At 46.3% G+C, this 25,393-nt stretch overlaps 1 protein-coding gene across 5 annotated transcripts in view; it reads right to left on the reverse strand.

The window, feature by feature from the left end:
• LOC139263909 (uncharacterized) overlaps positions 1-25,393 on the reverse strand; it is a 71,462-nt gene that overhangs the window by 23,615 nt on the left and 22,454 nt on the right. Inside the window, exons 1-3 of one of the 5 annotated variants that reach the window (XM_070879988.1) lie at positions 25,346-25,377; positions 22,338-22,468; positions 11,688-11,813 (exon numbers count right to left, since the gene is read on the reverse strand). In XM_070879988.1, coding sequence (XP_070736089.1) covers positions 11,688-11,720 — 33 coding nt within the window. In that variant the 5' untranslated portion in view covers positions 11,721-11,813; positions 22,338-22,468; positions 25,346-25,377. The other 4 variants (XM_070879987.1, XM_070879989.1, XM_070879986.1 and 1 more) reach the window with 4 other exon arrangements.

A 25,393-nucleotide genomic window follows, 5' to 3' on the forward strand; every position in this document is an offset into this window, starting at 1 on the left:
GATATAAACTGGTACTTTGATCATCTCCTTCACCTCTGGTGTATGACTGTGGACTTGTGACGGAGATGTGGCATTAATGTGGCACAATGTGTGGTCATTATTAGCTGCATTTCTCAGCTCTCTCCATTTAAGCAAACCAATCCCTTATGAGCCGAATAACACTACAGCCGCCAACTTTGGCACGCTGCTTCCTCCGTGACTGCTGCTGTTCCTCGTCATTTTGCTGGACATTTGGGGCATCGCCAATCTCCCGTTCCTCTTACTCCTCCTCTTCCCCCTCTTCCTGAAGTGGTCCTGCGATCCCCACTGGCAAGGCCTGGGCCCTCATGATGGCCAAGTTGTGCAGCATGCAGCAAACCACAATGAATAATGAGATCTGTTGGTGGGGTTGCGGAGTCATTAGCCAGGTGGCTAGGCCATATCCTTTGTCTCCGAGCAGCCAGCAGCACCCTGCCCATGGTGAGCATCATGGGCACTCCCTGGATAGCAGGCATTCACTGCGAGGATGCACTGCACACCAGCTATACGTTTGGGGAGTGGTATCCCTTTCGGTTTCTGCGTTGTCGAATGGTGCTCACAAGGTCATGTGTGTGCAGTCAATGGCTCCTTGAACCCGCAATCCTGCCAAACCCACATGCCTGCTAATTCTGGCTCTCCCTGTTCATTGGGAACGTTATGAAGTCCATTCTGCGGGCGTAGAGAGCATGTCTGACATGACAAATGCAGCGATGTGCAGCGTATTGAGAGATGCTGCATATGTCTCCTGATGCAGCCTGGAAGGAGCCAGTGGCATAGAAGGCCAGCACCACAACAATCTTCACTGTGACAGGCAGCACAGTCCTGGTGCCGATGTGAGGCTGCAGGCCTGCCAGTAGGAGATGGCATATCTTCCTTTCGGAAACACAGGTGGAGCTATGAGCATTGCTTCCTGTAAATTCATGAGGGGTAAGGCCTCCTGTACAGACGTCTGCGGCCTCTCCTCATTCTTGGACCTATATGGCCAACAGCCCTTCGAACTTCATGCCGCCTAGCCAGAGCATGGAGTGTAGGTGACACTGACGAATTAGTAATGCACCCATTAAATTATTTCACTCAAATTGTAAGAACCCTGTAATGGCAGATCAATCTTCCGATTTAAAGTCAGAGGTTCATGTACCGTGCTCTGTGGAAACATTGTACTCAATGTGACCTGCGATTAATGCTCTTCCTCCTCCGTTTACATAGGCTGCAGATAGTGGCAATGGAAGGTGGTACCACCCGGTTTCTTGGGCGTGATTGGGGGCAGACGCTAAATGAGGCGGCCGCACCTAATTTAGCAAGCGGGGCGCTGGCGCGTCGTTGCACGACAACTGACATCATGCAGTAACGGTTTGCACCATCGCAAAACCAGCAGCAACTTTCCTAGCCAAGTGCTGCAAGATGCGCAACTGGGTGGGACACAATTCAAGAAGCATTACCGCCCCTCTAGGGTGCTAACAGAGGCGCTACACAACCAAATTTCCAGCCCAATTTGTGTTTAGTATTAAACTTGAGTAAATAATTTTGTCTCCTTTCTCTCTAGCAAGGCCAGTGGGTTAAACAAAGAAGGTTAGTTAGTAGTCTAATAAATAGAGGCATGGCAGGGCACCTCAGTCCCATTGAATGCACATCCTGTGCCATGTGGGAAGTCCAGGATGCTTCTCGGGCAGGAAGTGTCGTCAGCTGGAGGAGCTCCAACTCTGGGTTTCAGATCTTGAGCAGCGGCTGGCATCTCTGCAGTGCATTCGCGAGGCTGAAAGCTCCGTGGATAGCATGTTTCAGGAGCTGGCAGAGAGGAAGTGGATGACCACCAGACAGACAAGGAGGACCAGGCAGGTAGTCCCCTGAATGTACCTTGCTCTCTAAACAGTATTCAGTTCTGGTGAGGGCGATGGTTCATCTGGAGAGTGCAGCCAGAGCCAAATCCATGACTCCATGTTGGTTCAGCTGTACAGGAGGAAAGGAGCAAGGTCAGAAAAGCAATAGTGATAGGAATTCATTAATTAGGGGAAATGACAGGCGTCTCTGCAGCCGCAGACGTGACTCCAGGATGGTATGTTGCCTCCCTGATGTCAGGGTCAAGGATGTCTCTGAGCGGCTGCAGGGCATTCTGTGGGGAGAGGGTGAATAGCCAACGGTTGTGGTCCCTATCGGTACCAATGATATAGGTAGAAAGAGGGATGAGATTTTAGGGAGCTAGGAAAGAGATTAATAAGCAGGACTCAAAGGTAGTCATTTCCGGATGCCATGTGCAAGTGAGTACAGAAATAGGAGGATAGAGCAGATAAATGCATGGCTGGGGGGATGGTGCAGAAGGGAGGGCTTTAGATTCCTGAGGCATTGGGACCGGTTCTGGGGGTGATGGGACCTGTACAAGCCGGATGAGTTACACCTCAGCAGGGCCAGGACCAATATCCTCGTGGAGACGTTTGCAAGTGCTGGTGGGGGAGGGGGTTAATCTAGTTTGACTGGGGGATGGGAATCTGAGCATAGATTCAAGGGAGGGATCACTATGCTAATTTTAACTGGGATAGAATCAGTGCAAAAGTTATAGATAGCGCCAAATTCTTAAAATGCATCCAGGAGAACATTTTTAGCCAGGCATAGCAAGTCCAACAAGAGAGGGAGCGGTTCTGGCCTTAGTTTTAGGGAATGAAGCTGGGCAGGTGGAAAGTGTATCACTGGAAGAACATTTTGGTGGCCGTGTCATAATTCAGTTAGAGTTAGCATAGCCCATTCTCAAAGCCCCTAGCCTCCATTTTTTAAATTGGGAGTTACCGCGAGCGATATGAAATGGGCGATAGCGATAAGTCTCTCTGACCTTCTGCCGTAAAATGTTGCCATCCTTAGCAACGGCATGGCAACGCTCGATTCCCGTAATTCAGGAGGTCAAGGGTCATCATGACATGCACAGAAGAGGAGACAGATAGAGAGGGAGCTGAGAGGGACTGAAGGTGTGTGTGGGTGTGGTATGGCTGCTTTGGGAGGAAGGAGGGAGAGTTTAAAGCTTTAGAGCAAATACGGAAACAAGAATTAGCTGTTAGCAGCGAGGTATTTGCCCGAATTTGGCCTATAATGGAGGGAGAGGAGGAGGCGTCACAGCACACTGTGGAGACTGACGCTGGCGAGAGCAGTGAGGTGGGAGAGGAACACATTGGAGGGCGCAAAAGAGCCAGGAGGTTCTCGGCCAAAGTAACTGCCTCCCTCCTGCAGGAGGTCGAGTTACGCTGGGGTGATTTGACCCAGGGAGGGCATGGGAAGCCCACCCCAAAGGCTTACCAGAAGATATGGGCTGAGATAGCAGGGGTGGTCTCGTCAGCGACCAGCGAGGTGCGTGAGGGCAACCAATGCCGCAAACGATAGAAAGACCTTGTGGGATCCGCAAGAGTAAATATTACGTTTATTTACATGTACTTATGTATTTATACAATTAGATTTGTAAGAGTCATGAGTGACTATCAGCAGATGTTACGTCTTGCACTTTTACCGGGAATGTTATACTCAAAGCTTGCGGTCACGGTGCACGTCTTTACGTAAAGAATGATAATTATCATTATAATCATGATTACATCTGTTGGTTATGTGTTGTATCAGTCTCTGTGACAGTACCTAGCAATGATATCACGCAATGATCTCATGCCATGTCGTCCTGTCACCTTTTACAGAAGAAGCTATCGACGATGAGGTCTGTGCAGAGGCGAACGGGTGGGGGGCCACCAGTCATCAGCGACATCACTGAGATGGAGCAGCGGATGCTCACATTTGTGGGGAAGCACACCCGGACAGCCATGCAAGCATCTGCAGACCCTGAAGTGAAGTGACGTGAGTAAAGTTTACACCATTGCGTGATGTAAAGTCGATAGATGCCACACCCACTCATATCCGAACAACCATATATGATAGATGATTTCTAAAATTGTCCTAAAGATAATGTTGGCCTAATGAAAATCATTGCAATGCAAATGTGTTGATGGTCATGAAATGTGATGTTTGTGATGATCTTGATAGCGGTAATGCTTTTGTCGTGCATATGCTGTGCATAGTGCCGGAATTACCTTGTGACCCTAGCACCCCCTTCTCCTCTAATAACCTCATTTGTGTTTTGCAGCTCGGCCAGCAGCGTGGCCCCAGGCAAAACCACAGAGGCCAGAAGGTGGGGGCTCGGGGCCGGACTCACCCGATGATCCTACATCTGCTGCTGAGGAGCTCCGATTCTCGCCCATCAATCTGCTGGGTGTGTTCTCTACGGATGAGAGCGCGGATTTCAAGGAACCTGCATCACCACACTCCAGAAGCCATTCCACCCCAAGGCCATCTAGTGCTCCTCTGGTCATTCCCGCCTCCACTCTGGAGATACCAGCCCCAAACACTCCACCCCTAGGTTCCTCACCACCACTGCGAATGACAGATGAGAGGCAGGACCAAGAGAATGTTCTCCCCTCGGCAATCCCTGCTCCCGTACCCATCCAACCACCGCCTCGGCCTTCATAGTCCCCAATGAGGCACCGCCTGAGGAGCTCTTCGACCAGGCAATGTGGAGTGAGGAGGGGACGGTGTAGAGGTGGAGAGAAGAAGGGGAGGGGGGAAGGAAAGTAAGGTGCATGACTGCAGGTGATGGCTGTGTTATATCTCCATCTGGGTGTCTGCAATTTGTTGTAATGTGTGGCAGGAGGGGGCCACCCTCCTGCTTTGCATTTGTAATCTGTGTTGCTGGACACGTTGACCATTTGATTGATGTCAATGGTCGAAAAAGTGGCGTGTGGGCGGGAGTTGGGTGTTTTTGCCTGTGATACATATGATTTCAGACCAATGTTGGCATAATTTTTTTTTTATTGAAGATAACCTTGTTGTGCATTGTCTAAGATAGCTGCACCATTACACACTGGTAATTCCTTAACATTAAAGGGTTAAAAAAAAAAACTTAACTTCAATCAACGTTGCGTAGCCTGATTGTCTGGCCCTAGGTCATTGTCTAGCCCCTCGTCCTCCTCTTCCTCTCTCTCGTGAGGTGAAGCATCAGTCCCTTCTGGCAATTCTTGGCCCCTCCTGATAGCATGGAGCACACGACCACAAATTTAGCTACTTGCTTAGAGTTGTATTGTAGCTCCCCTCCTGAGTGGTCCAGGCATCTGAGGAGCTGCTTAAGCACAGTTAATTTTTTCTGGACCACATTGCATGTGTCTCTGTGGCTCTGGTTGTATCGCTTCTTGGCCTCGGTGTGGGTGTCATGCAGGGAGGTCATCAGCCAGGTGGCTAGGCCATATCGGTTGTCACCAAGCATCCAGCATTGTCCTTGTGGCTGACTCTTAAACATGTCAGAGACAGCACTCTCACGCAGGATGTGAGCCTCATCGAAGCTGCCTGGATATTTGGCATTCACTGTCATTATGATCTGGTTGTGGTCGACAACTAATTGGACCTTCAGGGAGCGAAATCTTTTTCTGTTGCGAAAAAGCTCTGGATCCTAAGAAAGTGCCCACATGGCGATGTGAGTGCACTGTATTGCTCCCTGCACCCTGGGGAACTTAGCAATGCGGTAGAATGCTCCAGCCCTATCAATCTGAGCCTCCATGGTCATGGGGAAGCTGATAAAAGTCCATCCTTCACGCATACAGGGCCTCCGTGACCTGTCTAATGCAGCGATGGATGGCATGGTGCAACAGAGAGGAAATCTCGACCGCAGAGGCCTGAAAGGAACCGAACGGGTAGAAAGACAGTGCCGCGGTGACATTGACCTCGACCAACACTGATGGCCTGATGGCAGGCTGCATATGTGGCCTGATGAGCTCACATATTTCACTGATCACCACCTTGTGGAAGCGCAGTCACCGAAGGCAGGTGTGCTCGGACACATTGAGATAAGACCTCTTTTCCTTGTACGTGTGGGGTGTGTATGGTCTGGACCTCCTCCTCATTCTGGCACATCTTAAATTAGGCACATAATGATGTGCATCAGACATTGAGCCATTTGCACTCTGCAGTATCTGCGTATTAATCGATGCAGGCTGAGAAGTGGCTGGCCCCATTGCAATGAAATTATAATAGCGATTGATCAGAAGCAATAGTTTCCTCACTAAAATATACCTACAGTAAACCCCCAATAGTCCAAAGTCTGAAAATATGTCTGTTGAGATGGTCACTTCACCTGAGAAGAACTCCAGTCAATCCAAACTCCCCCGAAGTTGAAGTAGCCTTTTGAATGAAGTGACCTGCGATTTAAAAAATGGCGCCCACCTTTGATTCATTGAGAACAGTTCCACTTTGTCCGAGCGATGTTTTGGGCGAGCGATATTGTGGGCGATATGTGTGCGAGGTGGTGAAAGTGAGGCTGGGCGATCTCCTGGCGTTAGTTTTGGCAAATGTCACCTTTGCGACAAAATAAAGTGGGTGGTCAGTATTATTGAATCTCGGTGTTAATTACGTGCGGAAACTAACGCTGGCCGATATTATGGGCATTGATTTTGCCCGTTCTGATGATTCTGCCCAAAAAAGTGGGTGGGCGGTATTATTTTTTCCCGCCGTTACACACATGGGGAAAGTAACGCTCGGCGATGTGTCCATTTTGTGGATAAATGGACGATATCTGGGTGTTATACGTCATTTCAGTGGTAAAATGGACGTTAAGTGGGCATTATGCATGCAAAAAAAGTGCAAAATCTAGCCCTAGGTCTGTTGCCTTTTGTGGTACATATCAATGATTTAGACTTCAATGATTAAGAAAGTTGCAGATGATACAAAAATTAGCATTGTGGTTGATAGTGAGGAAGAAAGCTGTAGACTGCAGGGAGATATCAATAGACTGGTCAGGTGAGCAAAAAAGTGGCATATGAAGTTCAATTGAGAGAAGTGTGAGGTATTGCATTTGGGGAGGGCTAACAAGGAAAGGGAATACACAATAACTAGTCGAATACTGAGAAGTGTAGAGGAACAGAGAAACCTTGGAGTGCGTGTCCACAGATTTCTGAAAGTAGCAGGACAGGTGGATAAGATGGTTAAGAAGGCATACGGGATACTTTCCTTTATTCGCCGAGGTATAGACTATAATAGCAGAGAGGTTATGCTTGAACCATAGGCCACAGCTAGAGTACTGTGTACACAACTCGATGGGCCAAATGGCCCCCTTCCGTGTCTTAATTTTCTATGATTCTATGATTACAGGAAAGATGTGTTTGCAGTAAAGAGGGTACAAAGGAGGTTTACAAGGATGTTGCCAGGATTGGAGAATTTTAGCTACAAGGCAAAATTTTTAAAAATTTATTCATTCATGGGATGTGGGCATTGCTGGCAAGGCTGGCATATATTGCTTATCCCTAATTGCCATCGAGAAGGTGGTGGTGAGCCGGCTTTTTGAACTGCTACAGTTCCTTATGGTGGTACGCCCACTGTGCTGACTTTGTCAAAGCGGTTTGGTACAACTGAATGGCTTGCTATTCCATTTCAGAGGGCAGATAAGAGTCAACCACATTGCTGTGGGTCTGGAGTCACGTATAGGCCAGGCCGAGGTAAGGTTGACAGGTTTCCTTCCCGAAATGATATTAGTGAACCAGATGGGCTTTTATGACACTCCCGTAATTTCATGGTCACCATTGCTGAGTTAAAAAAAATTGTAGACTTATTTAATTAACTGCATTTTAATCCCCCAGCTGACGTGATGGGATTTCAACTCACATCTCTTGATTATTAGTCCAGGCCTCTGGATTATTAGTCCAGTAACATAGCCACTATGCTACCATACCATGGATAGGCTGGGGTTGTTTTCTTTGGAACAGAGGAGGCTGAGGGGAGACGTAATTGAGATGTATAAAATTATGAGGGGCCTAGATAGAGTGGATAGGAAGGACCTATTTCCCTTAATAGAGAGGTCAATAACCAGAGGGAATAGATTTAAAGTAATTAGTGGAAGGATTAGAGGGGAGTTTTCGAGAACTTTTTCACCCAGAGGGTGGTGGGGGTCTGTAACTCAATACGTGAATTAGTAGTGGAGACAGATACCTTCATCACCTTTAAAAAGTACTTGGAAATGTATTTGAAGTGCCATAACCTACAGGGCAAAGGACCAAAAGCTGGAAAGTGGGATTAGACTGGATACTCTTTTTCGGCCCGCACCAAATGGCCTCCTTCTATGCCGTAAATTTCTTTGAAAAACATTTCTATGATTTCGGGGAAGTTCTTGGTGTGGATTTTAACTCACAGCGATAAACCGCCCGCCCGCCCGCCTGCCCATGGCAGAATGAGGCCATGCCAATTTTAACCACTGGACCTCATCAACATGCCACCAGCTGACTTCCAGCCTGAACTGGTCAGGAAGTGGCTGCTGCCCTGCCGATAACTAGGCGGGTGCATCTTGCACTATGGAGCAGGATGTCCAGGACAGGAGAAGCCTACACTTTCTTTGTGGGGCCCAGAAGAGCACTCCTGCTCCTCCCGGCCCCACAAAGGAAAGTGAAGAACTTACGTTAAATGACCTGTTCTGCTTCTGATCCTCTTCTGTCAGGCCTTCAGCTGGCAGGAAAGCCACAGCACTTGAGCACTCAGACCAGAAGAGTTGAAATTGCAGTGGGGACCTGCTGACGTCACCAGACCCCGATCTGTATATTTAAAGGAGGACCTGCCAACTTTGGGTGGGCAGCTTAGCCACTTGTCCAGAATAGTCGGAACAATCAGAGATGTCAGGATCTAGGCAGAGCTTTGGTGAGAAAGTCACCAGTGGATTTTAACTGCTTACCCAGTCATTTTCCGTCAGGCAGGTAGCATTGTCTCACTGGGTCAACTAGTTTTATTAAATTTGAAAAAGTAATATTAAAATTATAGCAATGCAGTTATTGAAACAAACAGATTAGTATTGTTATTAAAGGAATATCCCCAAAATAAAAATTAAATAACAGGAATGTGGCTAAGAATTAACAATTCTGCATATGGCATACTTGGTGCATTTTATCCCAGAGATCTCAATTCCTTAACACACACACACCTGGCTTGTCTTGTGCTGTGTAAGAAACATAAGAACTTGCGCAGAGTACATATGTGTTAATGTTGTTGTAACAGTGGCTGCTTTACTGATCTGAATACTGCCAGGTTCTTTTGCTGATGATTAGTGTTCAGTTTGGCACAGCCTTGTCCTATTTTCCACATTAAAAAACATCAGAGACTGACCTTGTCATCTCTATTGTTTAATTGGCTGGAAAATAGCCTTTAATTTTGGTTCTCAGCCAAGAAAAGCTGATTTTTAAATAGATTTCACTCCAACCTTCATATTTGATACTTTGGTCCAGAAGGAAAAACCATATGAAACTCTTGTTATATATAGTTAACAACTATGATATAACATTTGTGTATCACTTGCAAAACAATTCGATGCAAAAATTAATTATTTTTATAATCTATATTCTATCACGTAAACATGAAGCAATTACATTTAATGCTGTAAATGAAAACACGATAACATAATCTGTGTGAAATTAATGTTCTGTTTGCTGATTGAAGTTGACTATTAGTCATATGTCTTATTTGACAATTGCTCAATTTTACAATTATCTCCTTTGATCATCTGTCCATCAATACCAAGCGCTGCTCATTATATCATGAAAATAATTGATATTTTTTTTAATTTTTTATTTATTCATCCATGGGATGTGGACATCACCGGCAAGGCCAGCATTTATTGACCATCCCTAATTGCCCTTGAGAAAGTGATGGTGAGCCACCTTCTTTTACCACTGTTCTTTATAGTGGTTTGGTACAATTGAGTGGCTTGCTAGGCCATTTCAGAGGGAAGTTAAGAGTCAACAACATTGCTGTGGACCTGGAGTCACATATAGCCGAGACCAGGTAAGGTTGGCAGATTTCCTTCCCTAAAGGACATTAGATAAAATAATTGATATGTCGTGGTGAATAAACGACTGAGCTGAAATCTAAACTGATCGTGCAAAAATATTTTGCTGCAGAAAGCTCTACAATAGCCGATTTAAACCAGCCATGAGACAGATGTTAGTCCCCTTAACTGCAAATAAGGCCTGTTAAAGGACTCCTTTTCAAAATTCATCAGCAATGAGCAAGGCAGACATCAGGCCTGCTCCACTCAGGATGCTTCAGCGGCTGCCGACAGCTAAGTGTAAAATAAAACTGTCAAAAAACTTTCATGTGGAGCCAGGAGGTGCAAGAGTGCTCCTCTGTGAGTATAAGAATCGTAACTGCCCCCGACCCCTGTAACCTGCTCCAATACCTGCTCCTGGGATTTACCTGTGGGCTGCTGACAGTGAGGCAGGCGGTGTAGTGAGCAAAATTCACCACAACCCCGACCCTGTGTTTGGGCTCATTCGAAAGGAAATTTATTTTGGGACTATCTACCGAAAAGTTTGGAACTCTAAAGTGCTTATGGAAGAAACTACGAACTTTAATAGATTTATGAACTTTTACAAAACAAAGGAAGCCCACTTGATTATTAGAACTGTTTGGGTGTGAGGACTGAGGTAACTTGTCTGGAAGAATGAGTATTTGGAAATCTTCCTCCACAAGAGACATTACCATCACAAAATCACCCAGATATAGCTCCCCATCAACATGGGTCTGGACAAACCATTTTCAGCATATACATCACAAAGAGGCCCAATCCAGCCTGAATGCGAAAGACTAAGCACAAAAGGACATTGCAATTACCAAACTAATTTTTCCATCAGGAAACAGTTTTTCGAAGATCAACCCACCCAAGACATATCAACTTTAACGAGCCCGATAAAATATTACAAAGAAGAACCAAGCCCGCCAAAATTATACAAAGGATTGTGAACAGATTGGGCAGCTAGATTAGAACACTGAAATCGTATAACTGCCCCTGTTTTCAACCGAGGTTAGTGGGGGAGAGAGGTGGTCGCTACTACCTCATCAAGACAAGGAGAGAAATCAACGTGACAGTTGTAAAACTAACTTCTCCAGCCTCGAAGTCTTGAAGTCCTGAAGGAAGGAAGAACATCACCATCTACCATTAACTATCAAAAGGATTGGGAAGCATAAGTCCCTGCCCTGGAGTCTACCCTAGCTAGAATTAGATATTGGGAGGTTGGAGGTATAATTTTACTGCTACCCGCTTTGAATGTGTAGTGCATGGTACTTTATTAGAGTGATTTTAAGTTTGACCTTGTACCTTTCCTTCTATTGTTCTTTACTAGAGTGATTGTAAGTTTGGCCGTGTATTTTCTTACCAGAGTAATAAGCCTGTATTACCTTGACTGTAATAAAACCAAAGTTCTTTGCATCAAACCAGTGTCCTCTGCACTTTTGTCACCACCCCCCTCCCAAATAAATCCAGAGTACAGAACCCAAGGAAGGGGGAGCGGTTCGAAACCGCTCAAGTTGGTCAGAAGGGAACCTGACCCCCTCATAGAGACCACCACACACAACCCCCCCCCCCCCCGAACCCTTACAGCAGCCAATATTGATGTTTTTATTCAGGCGAGCTGGTTGTGGGGGTTGGGAGGGGGACCTTTATTCCTGGCCAATATTTTTCCCTTAAACAAATCAATAAAACAGATTACCTGGTCATGCATTCTGTTGCTGTTTGTAGGACCTTGTACGCGAATTGGCTGCTGTGTGTTCCAACATTGCGGATGTGAAGCGCTTTGGGATGACTTGAGGTTGTGAAAGGTGCTTTATAAATGCAAGCTCTTTCTTACCTCCTTCTCCTTTGATGCAGTCTTATCCAGCATGTCTGTTTCATTTCCTTTACTTCCTGCTCCTGCTCCACCTCCTTTATAGGAACAAATATGGGAATGTCCATCGTGAACCCCATGGTAAGAATTCTGGGAAAAAAACAAGATCTCCCTGAAAATACTGAAAGGCAGCTTGGAGAATACTTCCTCAGTTACACAACTGAGAAATATTTTTTTCATTTCTTCAGTTAAACCTAATATTTCAGACCAAGTTTATGGACATTCAAAGCCTTTGAGTTCAATCACTTGCTGGGCTAAAACCGATCCGTGAGAGATTCCAATTAGTACATCTCCGCAGCCTGACTCCCCAAACTACCATCCACTGCTTCCTCCTTTGCAGCGCCACCAAAGAACTGACTTCAGGAGTGGAAGCAAGTCTTCCTCGATTCCGAGGGACTGCCTATAATGATGATGATGATGATGATGATGCAGCCAATTCTGAATCCACCGCCACGTTTGATCTAGAATACCTATAACGTTAAGCTGGTGCTGCAGCCTTTGACATGAGGCTTACTGGAATTCCAAAATCATTACCTAACTGGACTTTTGAATATGAACTTGAGATGACCAGTTCAGAGAAAAATCAAGAAGGCTGGGAGCAGAATACCCTCACGGTGATGACCATTTACCAGATAAAAAGAATTCTGCCAAGGAATTCCCTTGGGCTGACAGTTCTGTTATAGCCATAACCAACCTAAATATTTCCAGGAGGGGGATGTAATGGTTCATAGTGAATTGTCTTTTGCAATAAAGGATATGGACCTGCTTGTCCCCTGCCCCTGAAATTTACAAATTCCCTACAAACTCCAGAACAAAATGGAAGAGGCTATAAAGAGGAAATAGTTTGGGGTAGAAATTTGCATCATTTGCGTCTCCCGTTAGCCCCTGGGGGCGCTAATGGGATGCAAATGATTTCTCGCCGGGTGGGGAGTGCTATAGCCCCCCATGAAATTGCGTGGGAGTTAGCGCATACGCAAACCAGTTGTAGCACCCTAGGACACTGCACCGGCAATGATGATGTCCTTGCCATGTGCAGCGGCCCGTTTTTGCCCCACAGTGGAAATTGGGTAGCGACCCGAGAGGCCGCCACGGGCAATGTCAGCACTAGCCTCGCGGGTTGCGAACTGGGCCGCACTCCGCTCGCAAGGCGAAAAGTAAAGGTGAGGTGCGCAGCGTAATTTTTTTTCCCCGGGCGGCCTTTCATTGTTTACTTCGCAGGGTCCGTGCCGCAATGGTACATCCCGGCATTATGCTTCTAGAAACATAGAAACATAGAAAATAGGTGCAGGAGCAGGCCATTCAGCCCTTCTAGCCTGCACCGCCATTCAATGAGCTCATGGCTGAACATGAAACTTCAGTACCCACTTCCTGCTTTCTCGCCATACCCCTTGATCCCCCGAGTAGTAAGGACTTCATCTAACTCCCTTTTGAATATATTTAGTGAATTGGCCTCAACTACTTTCTGTGGTAGAGAATTCCACAGGTTCACCACTCTCTGGGTGAAGAAGTTTCTCCTCATCTCGGTCCTAAATGGCTTACCCCTTATCCTTAGACTGATAGAAACATAGCGCTGGAAAATTCACACCCAAACGGGGCTTTACCGAATTTTGCCGCCTAAGTGTCTTACTATAAGAGCAGCACCACTTATGCTGGGAAAGAAAGGAAACAGATGTTGTGGGTTAATAACTTTCGCTCAAGAACAGCCAATGGCATACTGTATAATGGTAAATGGGTTTTAGTTTGCTTTGTATTTATTTTCTCCCATGGAAATGCACGTTTCATCTACTTTGATTTCTTAATTGATATTTGTTCAGATCCTCGAGCATCCTGTAGGGTAAGTTTTCACTGGCTGTCATCAGTGTAGGGGGTTTTGTGGGTTAGTTCTATTTCCTGGACAAGATATGAACAGCTTATCTCTCAAAAATGCTATTGTCAGCTCTGGGGGATAAATCACACACCATTTGCTACAGCACAAGTATTTTCCTGGGGTTTGCATTAAAAATTTTATTCTACAGATGGCATAAGAAAAATTGGAATCTATTGTCGTCAATTGTTGAAATAATGGCATTATCACATACTGTTCCTGACATTCTAACACACTCATATTAGATCTGCCCTCCCAATGATCAGTGGCCTGCCTTGAATCTAGATTCAGTAGCGGTGCCACAGCAGAAATCCTTCTACCTGATGCAGGATGGTAGCAATTTCCAGACTTCCTGCCAAGTGCCTCAGAGCCCAGGCAGCTACGCAAGTGATGCAGCTCACATCAGGTCATTCCCATGCCTCAGCTGTCAGGAGAGGAGGTCTACCTCAGTCCCAAGAGGCTCTTGGTCCATATATGCAGCCAACAACCTCTCATGACATTGGCCCTCAGATGCCCCTGATCATAACATTCGGATAGGAAAGCACATCTCAACACCCAAAGGAAACAAGGTGATAAAAAGTGGAGACATCTGTGGTTTCTGTTCTAAAGATTGATAATTAAGAACAACAACTTGCAATTCTATACTGTTTTATCATAGAAAAACATCCCAAGGTGCTTCACAGAATCATAATCAGGTGAAAATGGATGCTTAAATATTCAGAGGGGTGACCAAAAAGCTTGGTCACAGAGGTGAGTTTTAAGGAGGGTCTTAAAGGAGGAGAGGCAGGTGGGGAGGCGGAGGCGTTTAGCGAGGGAATTCTACAGCATTGGTCCGAGACAGCGAAATGGATAGTGTGGGATCATCATAGGCAGTCGCTCGGAATTGAGGAAGACCTGCTTCCACTCCCAAAGTGAGTTCTTTGATGGATAAACAGTCAGATACAAGAGCCACAGACCCTGTTATAGGTGGGACAGACATTTGTCGGGGGAGGGGGTCGGTAGGGCTGGATTGCTGCACGTTCCTTCTGCTGCCTGCGCTTCGCTTCTTCATGCTCTTTGCATTGAGACTCGAAGAGCTCAACGCCGTCACGGATGGAATTTCTCCACCTCGGGTGGTCTGCGGCCAGGGTCTCCCAGGTGTCAGTGCTGATGTCGCACTTTACCAAGGAGGCTTTGAGAGTGTCCTTATAACGTTTCTGCTGTCGCCCTATGGCTCATTTACCATGAAGGAGCTCCACATAAAGCATTTGCTTAGGGAGTCTCGTATCTGGCATACGTACTATGTGGCCTGTCCAGCGAAGCTGATCGAGTTTGGTCAGTGCTTCAATAATGGGGATGTTAGCCTGGTCAAGGAGAATGATGTTGGTGCACCTGTCCTCCCAGGGGATTTGCAGGATCTTGCGGAGACATCGTTGGTGGTATATCTCCAGCGACTTGAGGTGCCTTCAATTCTTCGTCCATGTCTCAGAAGCATACAGGAGGGCGGGTATTACTACAGCCCTGTAGACCATGAGTTTGGTGCTAGATTTGAGGGCCTGTTCTTCAAAGACTCTTTTCCTCAGATGGCCGAAGGCTGCGCTGGTGCACTGGAGGCGATGCTGAATCTCCGCATTAATGTCTGCCCTTGTTGATAAGAGGCTCCCGAGATATGGGAAATGGTCCATGTTGTCCAGGGCCGTGCCGTGGATCTGATGACTGGAGATAGAATATGGACAACAGACTTTTGCATGAGCTGAAATTTATAGAGGGAGAAGATCAGAGGCCGGCCAGGAGAGCATTGGAAGAGTCGGCTCTGAAGTTGACAAAGGCATGGATGAGGATGTCAGCAGTAATTGGGTCAAGGTAGAGGCAGGCAATGTTATAGAGGTGGAAGTAGGTGGTCTTGGTGATGGAGAGCATATGGGGTTGGATTGTCAGCTCAGGATTGAATAGGACACAGTTTGCAAACAGTCTTTCAACTTCTTTTAAATGGTCAGACAAACATGCGCATATTGTGTTTGTAAAAATATATTTATATAAACATAACCTCAAACATTCATGCCCTCCATCACTGGTGTAATGTGTCTGCAGTGTGTACCATTTACAAGATGCACTGCAGAAACTCGCCAAGGCTTCTTCAGCAACACCTCCCCAACCCATGACTTCTACCACCGAGACAGACAGGGGCAGCAAGTGCAAGGGAGCACTGTTATATAGATAAACTTGTATTACACTGTACAGTCACCAGAGGGCTCATCTCCTGGAGTCCCAAGGGATCCTATAATCCCTTGGGAGCACAGGTATTTAAGGAGGCCTCACAAGTTCGAGAGGCACTCTGCAGACCTGCAATAAAAGACTAAGGTCACACCTTACTTTGAGCTCACAGTGTACAGTCTGATTCTTTCTCCATACACAACAACTGGTGACGAGATACAGATAGCGAACCCAAACAGTGGGCATCCTGGAGAAATACTCGGAGGGAGATGATTGGGAAACTTTTGTGGAGCGACTCGACCAATACTTTGTGGCCAACGAGCTAGATGGGGAAAAAAGCGCTGCCAAACGAAGGGCAATCCTCCTCACCGTCTGTGGGGCACCAACATATGGCCTCATGAAGAATCTGCTCACTCCAGCAAAACCCACAGAGAAATCATATGACGATTTGTGCACACTGGTCCGAGAGCATTTGAACCCGCAGGAAAGCGTTCTGATGGCGAGGTACCAGTTCTACACCTACAACAGGTCTGAAGGCCAGGAAGTGGCGAGGTTTGTCGCCAAACTAAGACGTCTTGCAGGACATTGCGAATTTGAAGGACATTTGGAACTCATGCTCACAGACTTGGCATTGGCCATACTTCGCAAACTTTTGACTGCAGAGACCCCAACCTTGAGTAAGGCTATAGCGATAGCCCAGGCGTCCATTGCCACCAGTGACAATACGAAGCAAATCTCTCACCACACAAGTGCTGCGACAAGTACTTTGAACAAAGTGATGTTGTTTTCCAATCGTAACGTACAGGGCAGTCAAACATACCTGCAGCTACACGTCCACAGATGTCTCAGAGTCCACCATCAACGGTGATGAATACAAGGCCATTAACACCTTGTTGGCGCTGCGGGGGTGATCATCGTTTCCATTCATGCCAAATCAAAGAATACATTTGCAAGGGCTGTGGAACAATAGGACACCTCCAATGAGTGTGCAGGCAAGCTGCAAATCCTGCTAAACCTGCAAACCACCATGTTGCAGAGGAGGACAGATCCATGGAGGATCACGACGAACTAGAGCCTCAGATCGAGGAGGCAGAGGTACATGGGGTGCACACATTCACCATGAGTTGTTCCCCGATAATGCTGAATGTTGAACTAAATGGACTCCCGGTTTCAATGGAGCTGGACATGGCACGAGCCAATCCATCATGGGCAAAAAGACTTTCGAAAGGTTGTGGTGCAACCTCAAGGCCAGTCTTAACTCCAGTTCACACGAAACTAAGAACTTACACAAAAGAACTGATTCCTGTAATTGGCAGTGCTACTGTAAAGGTCTCCTACGATGGAGCAGTGCACAAGCTACCACTCTGGGTGGTACCGGGCGATAGCAGGAGCTGGCTGGGAAAGATACGCTGGAACTGGGACGACATCCGAGCACCATCGCCCACTGACGACAGTTCGGGTGCCCATATCTTAAACAAATTTCCTTCACTGTTCGAACCAGGCATCGGGAAATTCCAAGGAGCAAAAGTGCAGATCCACCTAATTCCGAGGGCATCCATCACAAGGCGAGAGCAGTACCGTACATGATGAAAGGGTAGAGATCGAGCTAGACTGGCTGCAAATAGAGGGCATCATTTTCCCGATCGAGTTCAACGAGTAGGCCAGTCCTATCGTCCCAGTCCTCAAGGGAGATGGCACCGTCAGAATCTGTGGCAATTACAAAGTAACTATCAATCGTTTCTCCCTGCATGACCAATGCCCACTACCAAAGGCTGACGACTTCTTTGCATCGCTGGTGGGAGGAAAGACGTTCACGAAGCTGGATCTGACTTCAGCCGACATGACGCAGGAACTGGAGGAATCATCAAAGGGCCTCACCCGCATCAACACGCACAAATGTCTTTTTGTTTATAACAGATGCGACGATATTCCAGAGAAACATGGAAAGTTTACTGAAGTCAGTCCCGCAAACCGTGCTCTTCCAGAACGACATCTTGGTCACAGGTCAGAACACAGTTGAGCAACTGCAGAACCTGGAGGAGGTTCTTAGTTGACTCAACCGCGTGGGGCTCAGGTTAAATTGATCAAAGTGCGTTTTCCTGGTGCTTGAAGTAGAGTTCTTGGGAAGGAGGATTACGGCGGATTGCATCAGGTCCACCAACGCGAAGACGGAGGCAATCGAGAATGCACCGAGGCCACAGAACGTGAGAGAGCTGCGGTCGTTTCTGGGACTCCTGAACTATTTTGGTAACTTCTTACCAAGTCTCAGCACACTGTTAGAACGACTGCATGTCTTACTATGAAAAGGGAGTGAATGGGTTTGGGGCAAAAGCCAAGAAAATGTCTTTGTAAAAGGGAGAAAATTGTTTTGCTCAAACAAATTGCTTGTGTTGTATGATCCATGTAAGCATTTGGTACTAGCATGTGATGCGTCGTCATATGGCGTCGGGTGTGTATTGCAACAAGCTAATGATTTCGGGAAACTGCAACCGGTTGCTTATGCATCCAGCAGTCTGTCTAAGGCTGAAAGAGCCTACAGCATGATTGAGAAAGAAGCGTTAGCATGTGTCAATGGGATAAAGAAAATGCATCAATACCTGTTTGGGCTAAAATTCGAATTGGAAACTGACCATAAGTCACTTATATCCCTGTTCTCCTAGAGTAAACTTAGAAATACCAGTGCATCGGCCCGCATGCAAACATGGGCGCTCACGTTGTCTGCATCCAACAACGCCATCCGCCACAGGCCAGGCACAGAAAACTGCGCCGATGTTCTCAGTAGACTGCCATTGCCCACCAAGGGTGTTGGAAATGGCGCAGCCCGCAGATCTAGCCATGGTTATGGAAGTATTTGAGAGTGAGCAATCACCCGTCACTGCCCAGCAAATCAAAACCTGGACAAGCCAGGACCCCTTATTATCTCTCGTCAAAAGCTATGTGCTTCATGGGAGCTGGTCCAGTGTCCCAGTGGAAATGCAGAGAGATAAAGCCGTTCCAGCAGCGCAAAGATGAAACGTCTATACAGGCAGACTGCCTTCTGTGGGGCAATCGAGTAGTGGTACCCAAGAAGGGCAGAGACACCTTCATCAATGTGCTCCACAATACCCACCCAGGTATCATAATGATGAAAGCGATAGCCAGATCCCACATGTGGTGGCCTGGTATCGATGCGGACTTCACAGATGTAACACATGCTCGCAGTTAAGCAATGCACCCAGGGAGAACTGATAAGTTTATGGTCTTGGCCTTCCAAACCGTGGTCTAGGGTACACGTCGACTATGCAGGCCCGTTCTTGGGTAAAATGTTCCTGGTGGTTATAGATGCATACTCCAAGTGGATTGAATGTGAGATAATGTCAGCAAGCACATCTGCTGCCACTACTGAAAGCCTGCGGGCCGTGTTTGCCACACACGGCCTACCCGATGTCCTGGTGAGCGACAACGGGCCATGTTTTACCAGTGCTGAGTTCAAAGAATTTATGACCCGTAACGGGATAAAACATATCACATCTGCCCCGTTTAAACCAGCATCCAATGGTCAGGCAGAGAGAGCAGTGCAAACCATCAAGCAAAGCTTGAAGAGGGTATCTGAAGGCTCACTGCAGACTCGCCTATCCCGAGTCCTGCTTAGCTACTGCACGAGAACCCACTCACTCACTGGGATCCCACCTGCTGAACTGCTCATGAAAAGAGCACTTAAGACAAGGCTCTCGTTAGTTCACCCTGATCTACATGAACAGGTAGAGAGCAGGCGGCTTCAACAAGTGCATACCATGATAGCGCAAATGTGTCACGCGAGATTGAAATCAATGATCCTGTATTTGTATTAAATTATGGACCAGGTCCCAAGTGGCTTTCCAGCACTGTCGTGGCCAAACAGGGGAGCAGAGTGTTTTGGGTCAAACTTTCAAATGGACTCATTCACCAGAAACACTTGGACCAAATCAAACTCAAACTCCTGAGCAACCCACCTTGGACCCTATCTTTTTTGATCCCCCAACATACACACCAGTGGCAACCGGCACCACGGTTGACCACGAAGCAGAACCCATCATCCACAGCAGCCCAGCAGGACCCAACACACCAGGCAGCCCAGCAAGGCCAGCTGCACAGCAGCCCAGCGAGGGGCCAACAAATGATTCAACAACACCAGCTTTCTCACCGACAATCAATCAGGGCAAGAAGGGCCCCAGATCGACTCACATTGTAAATAGTTAGACTATTGACTTTGGGGGGGGAATGTTTTTATATATGTAAACTTGTATTTACTCTGTACAGCCACCAGACGGCTCATCCCCTGGAGTTCCAAGGGATCCCATAATCCCGTGGGAGCACAGGTATTTATGAAGGCTTCACAGGTTGGAGAGGCACTCTGGAGACCTGCATTAAAAGACTAAGGTCACACTTTACTTTGAACTCACAGTGTTCAGTCTGACTCTTTCTCCATACACAACAAGCACCATCACCTGCAAGTTCCCCTCCAAGTTACACACCATTCTGACTTGAAAATATATCGCTGTTCCTTCATCGTCATTGGGTCATAATCCTGGAACTTCCATCCTAACAGCACTGTAGGAGTATCTTCATCACAGAGCCTGCAGCGGTTCAAAAACATAGCTTACCACCACGTTTTCAAGGGCAATTTGGGCTGGGCAATAAATGTTGGCCTTGCTAGCGATGCCCCCATTCCATGAACGAATTAAAAAAATACTGTGATGTGCAAAAACAATAGGGCAGTAATAGTAGGAGAATTCACCTGTCCTAATATTAACTGGGATAGAATCAGTGTAAAAGTTATCGAGGGCACAGGATTCTTAAAGTGCATCCAAGGGAACATTCTTAGCCAGTACATAGAATCCCAACAAGAGATGACTTAGTTTTAGAAATGAAGCTGCGCAGGTGGAAGGGGTACCAGTGGGAGAGCATTTTGGTGGTAATGATCATAATTCAGTTAGATTTAGTGTAGTTGTGGAAAAGGACAAAAGAAGACCAGGAGTCTACGATAACCATTCTACGATAACCATTTTTCACGCAGCACTTTCTTTAACATAGACCAATCTCCTTTAAATATAAAAAGTCTGCAAGCATTGTTTGAAAATGTTATCAATTGATATCAGCAAATTAAAATAACTGTCAGACTTCAAAATGTCACGAATAACCATGTGCACAATTAGAGTGAAGTTTCTTAAAGCTGATTTCAATCAGTTCTACCAGCACAGCTTTAAATTAAAATTTCAGCTTATCTGCAAAGGAAGTGCATAGGATGCTGATTGCCATTTTAGGTCAGAACTGGTCAAAGCCTGTGTCATGCACATGCTGACTATCTCCATGGGCAATACAGCCGAAGAGGTCCATCAAAGGTAAGTGTTAAATTATTTTTGTCCCCGGGGGCCCGATTTAATACCTCCTGTTAATGCCAGACGAAGGCAATGGAAATTGATCTCCTGGTTCATCTTTCGGTATGGCTGTAAATATTATTCTTTATACTGCAGCAAATGTCACTCTTACATCTGCAGTTAGGTATGGAGCAAGAACAGCAGTGTGCTGATAGATACACATTATCTTGTTGGCAGTTGCCGTGACCCAGTCATGAGGCCAGAAAATCAACAAGACTTAAAAAAAAATCCAAATTGCATAGCTTTTTTTTCCCTGTTGAAAATTGGATGGCAAATACTGCACTTAGCATGCATGCTGACATCATAGATATAAGTTGCATGCATCTGTAGACCTGATTTTTGGTAAAAAAAAAACAATGGGAACTATTTTCTTCTCAAACTTAGGAGGAAATTAGTTTTTACGGATTCACCAGCCTAAAAGAAATCCAGGAATGTAGTAATGCAAATCAGCAAAAACTCATTATAACAGTCCATATTTATTAGCAACAAGCTTAAACTGAATTGGGACTTTGCTAATCATTAACAGAAATGTGAATGAACAAAATATCCATCAACACTTCTCAGTGTGGTGCTGAAGGATTGTGTCCAGGCTGATATTACCATCCACCAGGACATTAAGGCGAACACCTTGGGGGGGATTTTAATAGTAAAGTGTGCATGGGTTTGGGTTTGACAGGATTGTTAAAATCGACGGACATGTCAGCGTGTCTGGAAGCCGACTCCAATGTGCTGACTTCTGGGTTTAACTCAGGCACGTTTCAATGCATGTGTGTAACCCTCTCTGGAGAAGCGGGTTACTGCTTAAAATATTTAACTGAGGCAATTTGAAGGAGATTCCACTGGGATTTAAATTTAACATGGTCTGCATGGGTTTCCCAGGCTTCCTGAAACTCACCGTTGAAACCAAGGCGAGAAAACTGAACGGCAACTCATGGGCTCATTAAAAGTCAGGCATACGGACATCAGTAAAAATTCTGTGCTCACAGCTGCTTTCTTACCTTCCACTGGGAAAAGATTTGTTGAGAGTACTTGTGGTGTGAGGTTAATTTCTGCGGCTGTGTTTATTTGCATCACAAGTGCATTGGACCAGATTTCCGATTGGTCCCATTTGAGGACAAGACACACCCAACAATTTGGCTGGAATATGTAATTTGATCTTGCCTGCTAGAGTGTAATTCAAGGTCTCTGCAATGTGTAATTTGATCCAATCATTGTCCCAGCAGGCTCCCCGAGCAAAACTGCTCCAGTGCAGCTATGTAAGTGGCATCTACCTGCTTCATCTGGAGGGTCACCTAGAAAAGGAAGAAAACTCTCACACAGTCATGTATGGCCTGCCATGTTGACCTCCTCCCAATCATCAGTTGAATGATATAACAGAAAATATATGAGTGCATTTCGCTCTCCAACCAGTACTGAATAATGGTGAGGGTGATGGTTCCTCTGGGGAGTACAGCCAGAGCCAAGTCTATGGCACAACGGATGGCTCACCTGTATAGGGGGATGAGGAGGAAGATCAGGAAAGCAATAATGATAGGAGATTCAATAGTTAGGGGAACAGACAGGCCTTTCCGCGTTGACGGACATGATTTCAGGATGGTATGTTGCAGCCCTGGTGCCAGTGTCAAGGATGTCACTGAGTGGCTGCAGAACATTCTGAGGGGGGGAGGGTGAACAGCCAGACATCGTGGTCCATATTGGTACTAATGATATAGGTAGAAAGAGGGATGAGGTCCTGCAGGCAGATTATAGGGACCGGACGGTTACCACACACCAATCAGTCAGCGAGGTGGAGCCGCCATTTTGAAAATTGCCCTCATGGATTTTCCCGGCAGAGAACCTCTCCGCTGCGCCCATCTTGCAACCCCGTCGACTCCTTACCGACCGGTGGCTCCCCCTTTCCACCCCACGTGTGAAATTGCTCCGCGGGAGCGGTTTGTCCACTGGTCGGTGCCCCCAACAGCTTTTCCCAGCGAGAACCTTCGTGTGACTGGGCGGCACATCCGCCCTTAAAGGGGAGGGTGCACTGTCACAATTGTTGGCCTGACTGCCAGGTCGGCCCGACAATGACGGCCATGGGTTTGGCCATGCTGCCAACAGTCAGCCCAGCACTCCCTCTTGGGTACCAGGCTGCTAGCCCGGCCGAAACGCTCCTTGGAGGCCCAGTGTTTGCCACTAAAGTGGCTGCAGAGTTTGCAGCGGCCCTTCCCTTTAACTGACCAGGAAGGACGTTGTGACGCCAGTGCAGTGCTGAGGGAGGGCTGCACTGTCGGAGGTACCGTCTTTTAGATGAGACGTTAAACCGAGGCCTCGTCTGCTCTCTCAGGTGGTGTAAAATATCCCATGGCACTATTTCGAAGAGCGGGGGAGTTATCCCCAGTGTCCTGGCCAATATTTATCCCTCAATCAACATAACAAAAACAGATTATCTGGTCATTACCACATTGCTGTTTGTGGGAACTTGCTGTGCGTGAAATTGGCTGCAACGTTTCCCACATTACAACAGTGACTGCACTCCAAAAGTACTTCATTGACTGTAAAGCGCTTTGAGACGTCTGGTGGTGGTGAAAGGCGCTATATAAATGCAAAACTTTCTTTCTTTATAGGCATATAAATAGTAAACGGGTAATAAGTGGAGGGGTGAAGCCGATTAGTTACCAAAATGGACACCTACACATGGAGGCAGAGGGCATGCCTATTGTATTAAATGTTTACTTTGCATCTGCCTTTACCAAGGAAGAAGATGCTGTCAAAGTCATAGTGAAAGAGGAGGTAGTTGAGATACTGGATAGGATAAAAATTGATAAGGAGGAGGTACTAGAAAGACTGGCTGTACGAAAGTAGATAAGTCACCTGGACCAGATGGGATGCATCCTAGGATGCTGAGGGAAATAAAGGTGTAATTGCAGAGGTACTGGCCATAATCTTCCAATACAGAGCTGGTACAAGAGGTCTGGAGAATTGCAAATGTTACATCCTTGTTCAAAAAAAGGTGCAAGGATAAATCCAGCAACTACAGGCCAGTCAGTTTAAGCTCGGTAGTGGGGAAACTTTTCGAAAGATAATCCGGGACAAAAATAACAGTCACTTGGACAAGTATGAATTAATTAAAGAAGACCAGCATGGATTTGTTAAAGGCAAATTGTGTTTAACTAACTTGATTCAGTTTTATTGATGAGGAAACAGAGGATTGATGAGGACAATATGGTTAATCTGGTGTACATGGACTTCCAAAAGGTGTTTGATAAAGTGCCACATAATGGATTTGCCAGAAAAGTTGAAGCCCATGGAATAAAAGGGACAGTGGCAGCATGATACGAAATTGGCTAATTGACAGGAAACAGGTGGTGGTGAATGGTTGTTTTTTGGACTGGAGGAAGGTACACAGTGGTGTTCCCCAGAGGTCTGTACTAGGACCACTGTTTTTCTTGACATATATTTATGACTTAGACTTGGGTGTACAGGGCACAATTTAGAAATTTGCAGATGACACAAACCTAGAAGTATAGTGAACAGTGAGGAGGATAGTGGTAGACTTCAAAAGGTCATAGACAGGCTGGTGGAATTGGCGGACACATGGCAGACAAAATTTAACACAGAAAAGTGTGAAACAATTTTTTACTGCCCAGCGCTATTTTTGCGCTTCCTGAAAAGTTAGCGCCCCAAATGGGGGGGCTACGCAATTTCTAGCCCATATAAAAGCAAGGAAATTATGATGAACCTGTATAAAACACTGGTTTGGCCTCAACTGGAGAACTGTGTCCAATTCTGGGCACAGCACTTTAGGAAGGATGCAAAGGTCTGAGAGAGGGTACAGAAATTTTTTACAAGAATGGTTTCGGGGATGAGGGACTTCAGTTATGTAGATAGACTGGAGAAGCTGAGTTGTTCTCCTTGAAGCAGAGAAGATTGAGCGGAGATTTGATAGAGGTGTTTAAAATCCTGAGGGGTCCAGACAGAATAGATAGAGAGAAACTGTTCTCATTGGTGGAAGGGTCAAGGACCAGAGGACACAGATATAAGGTGATTGGTAGAAGAACCAAAGGCGACATGAGGAAAAACTTTTTTTACGCAGCGAGTAGGAATTCACTACACACCATCAACTACACCACTTGACTTTGCACCGCATATCAATGGTGTGATGTTCCACAAATGCAAAGTGTACCACTCACTTAATGTGCAGTTGGTGTGCGAACAGCCTAACACATCATAATGGCGAA

This window comes from Pristiophorus japonicus, chromosome 5, assembly GCF_044704955.1.
Source record: "Pristiophorus japonicus isolate sPriJap1 chromosome 5, sPriJap1.hap1, whole genome shotgun sequence".
Lineage (NCBI taxonomy): Eukaryota > Metazoa > Chordata > Chondrichthyes > Pristiophoridae > Pristiophorus > Pristiophorus japonicus.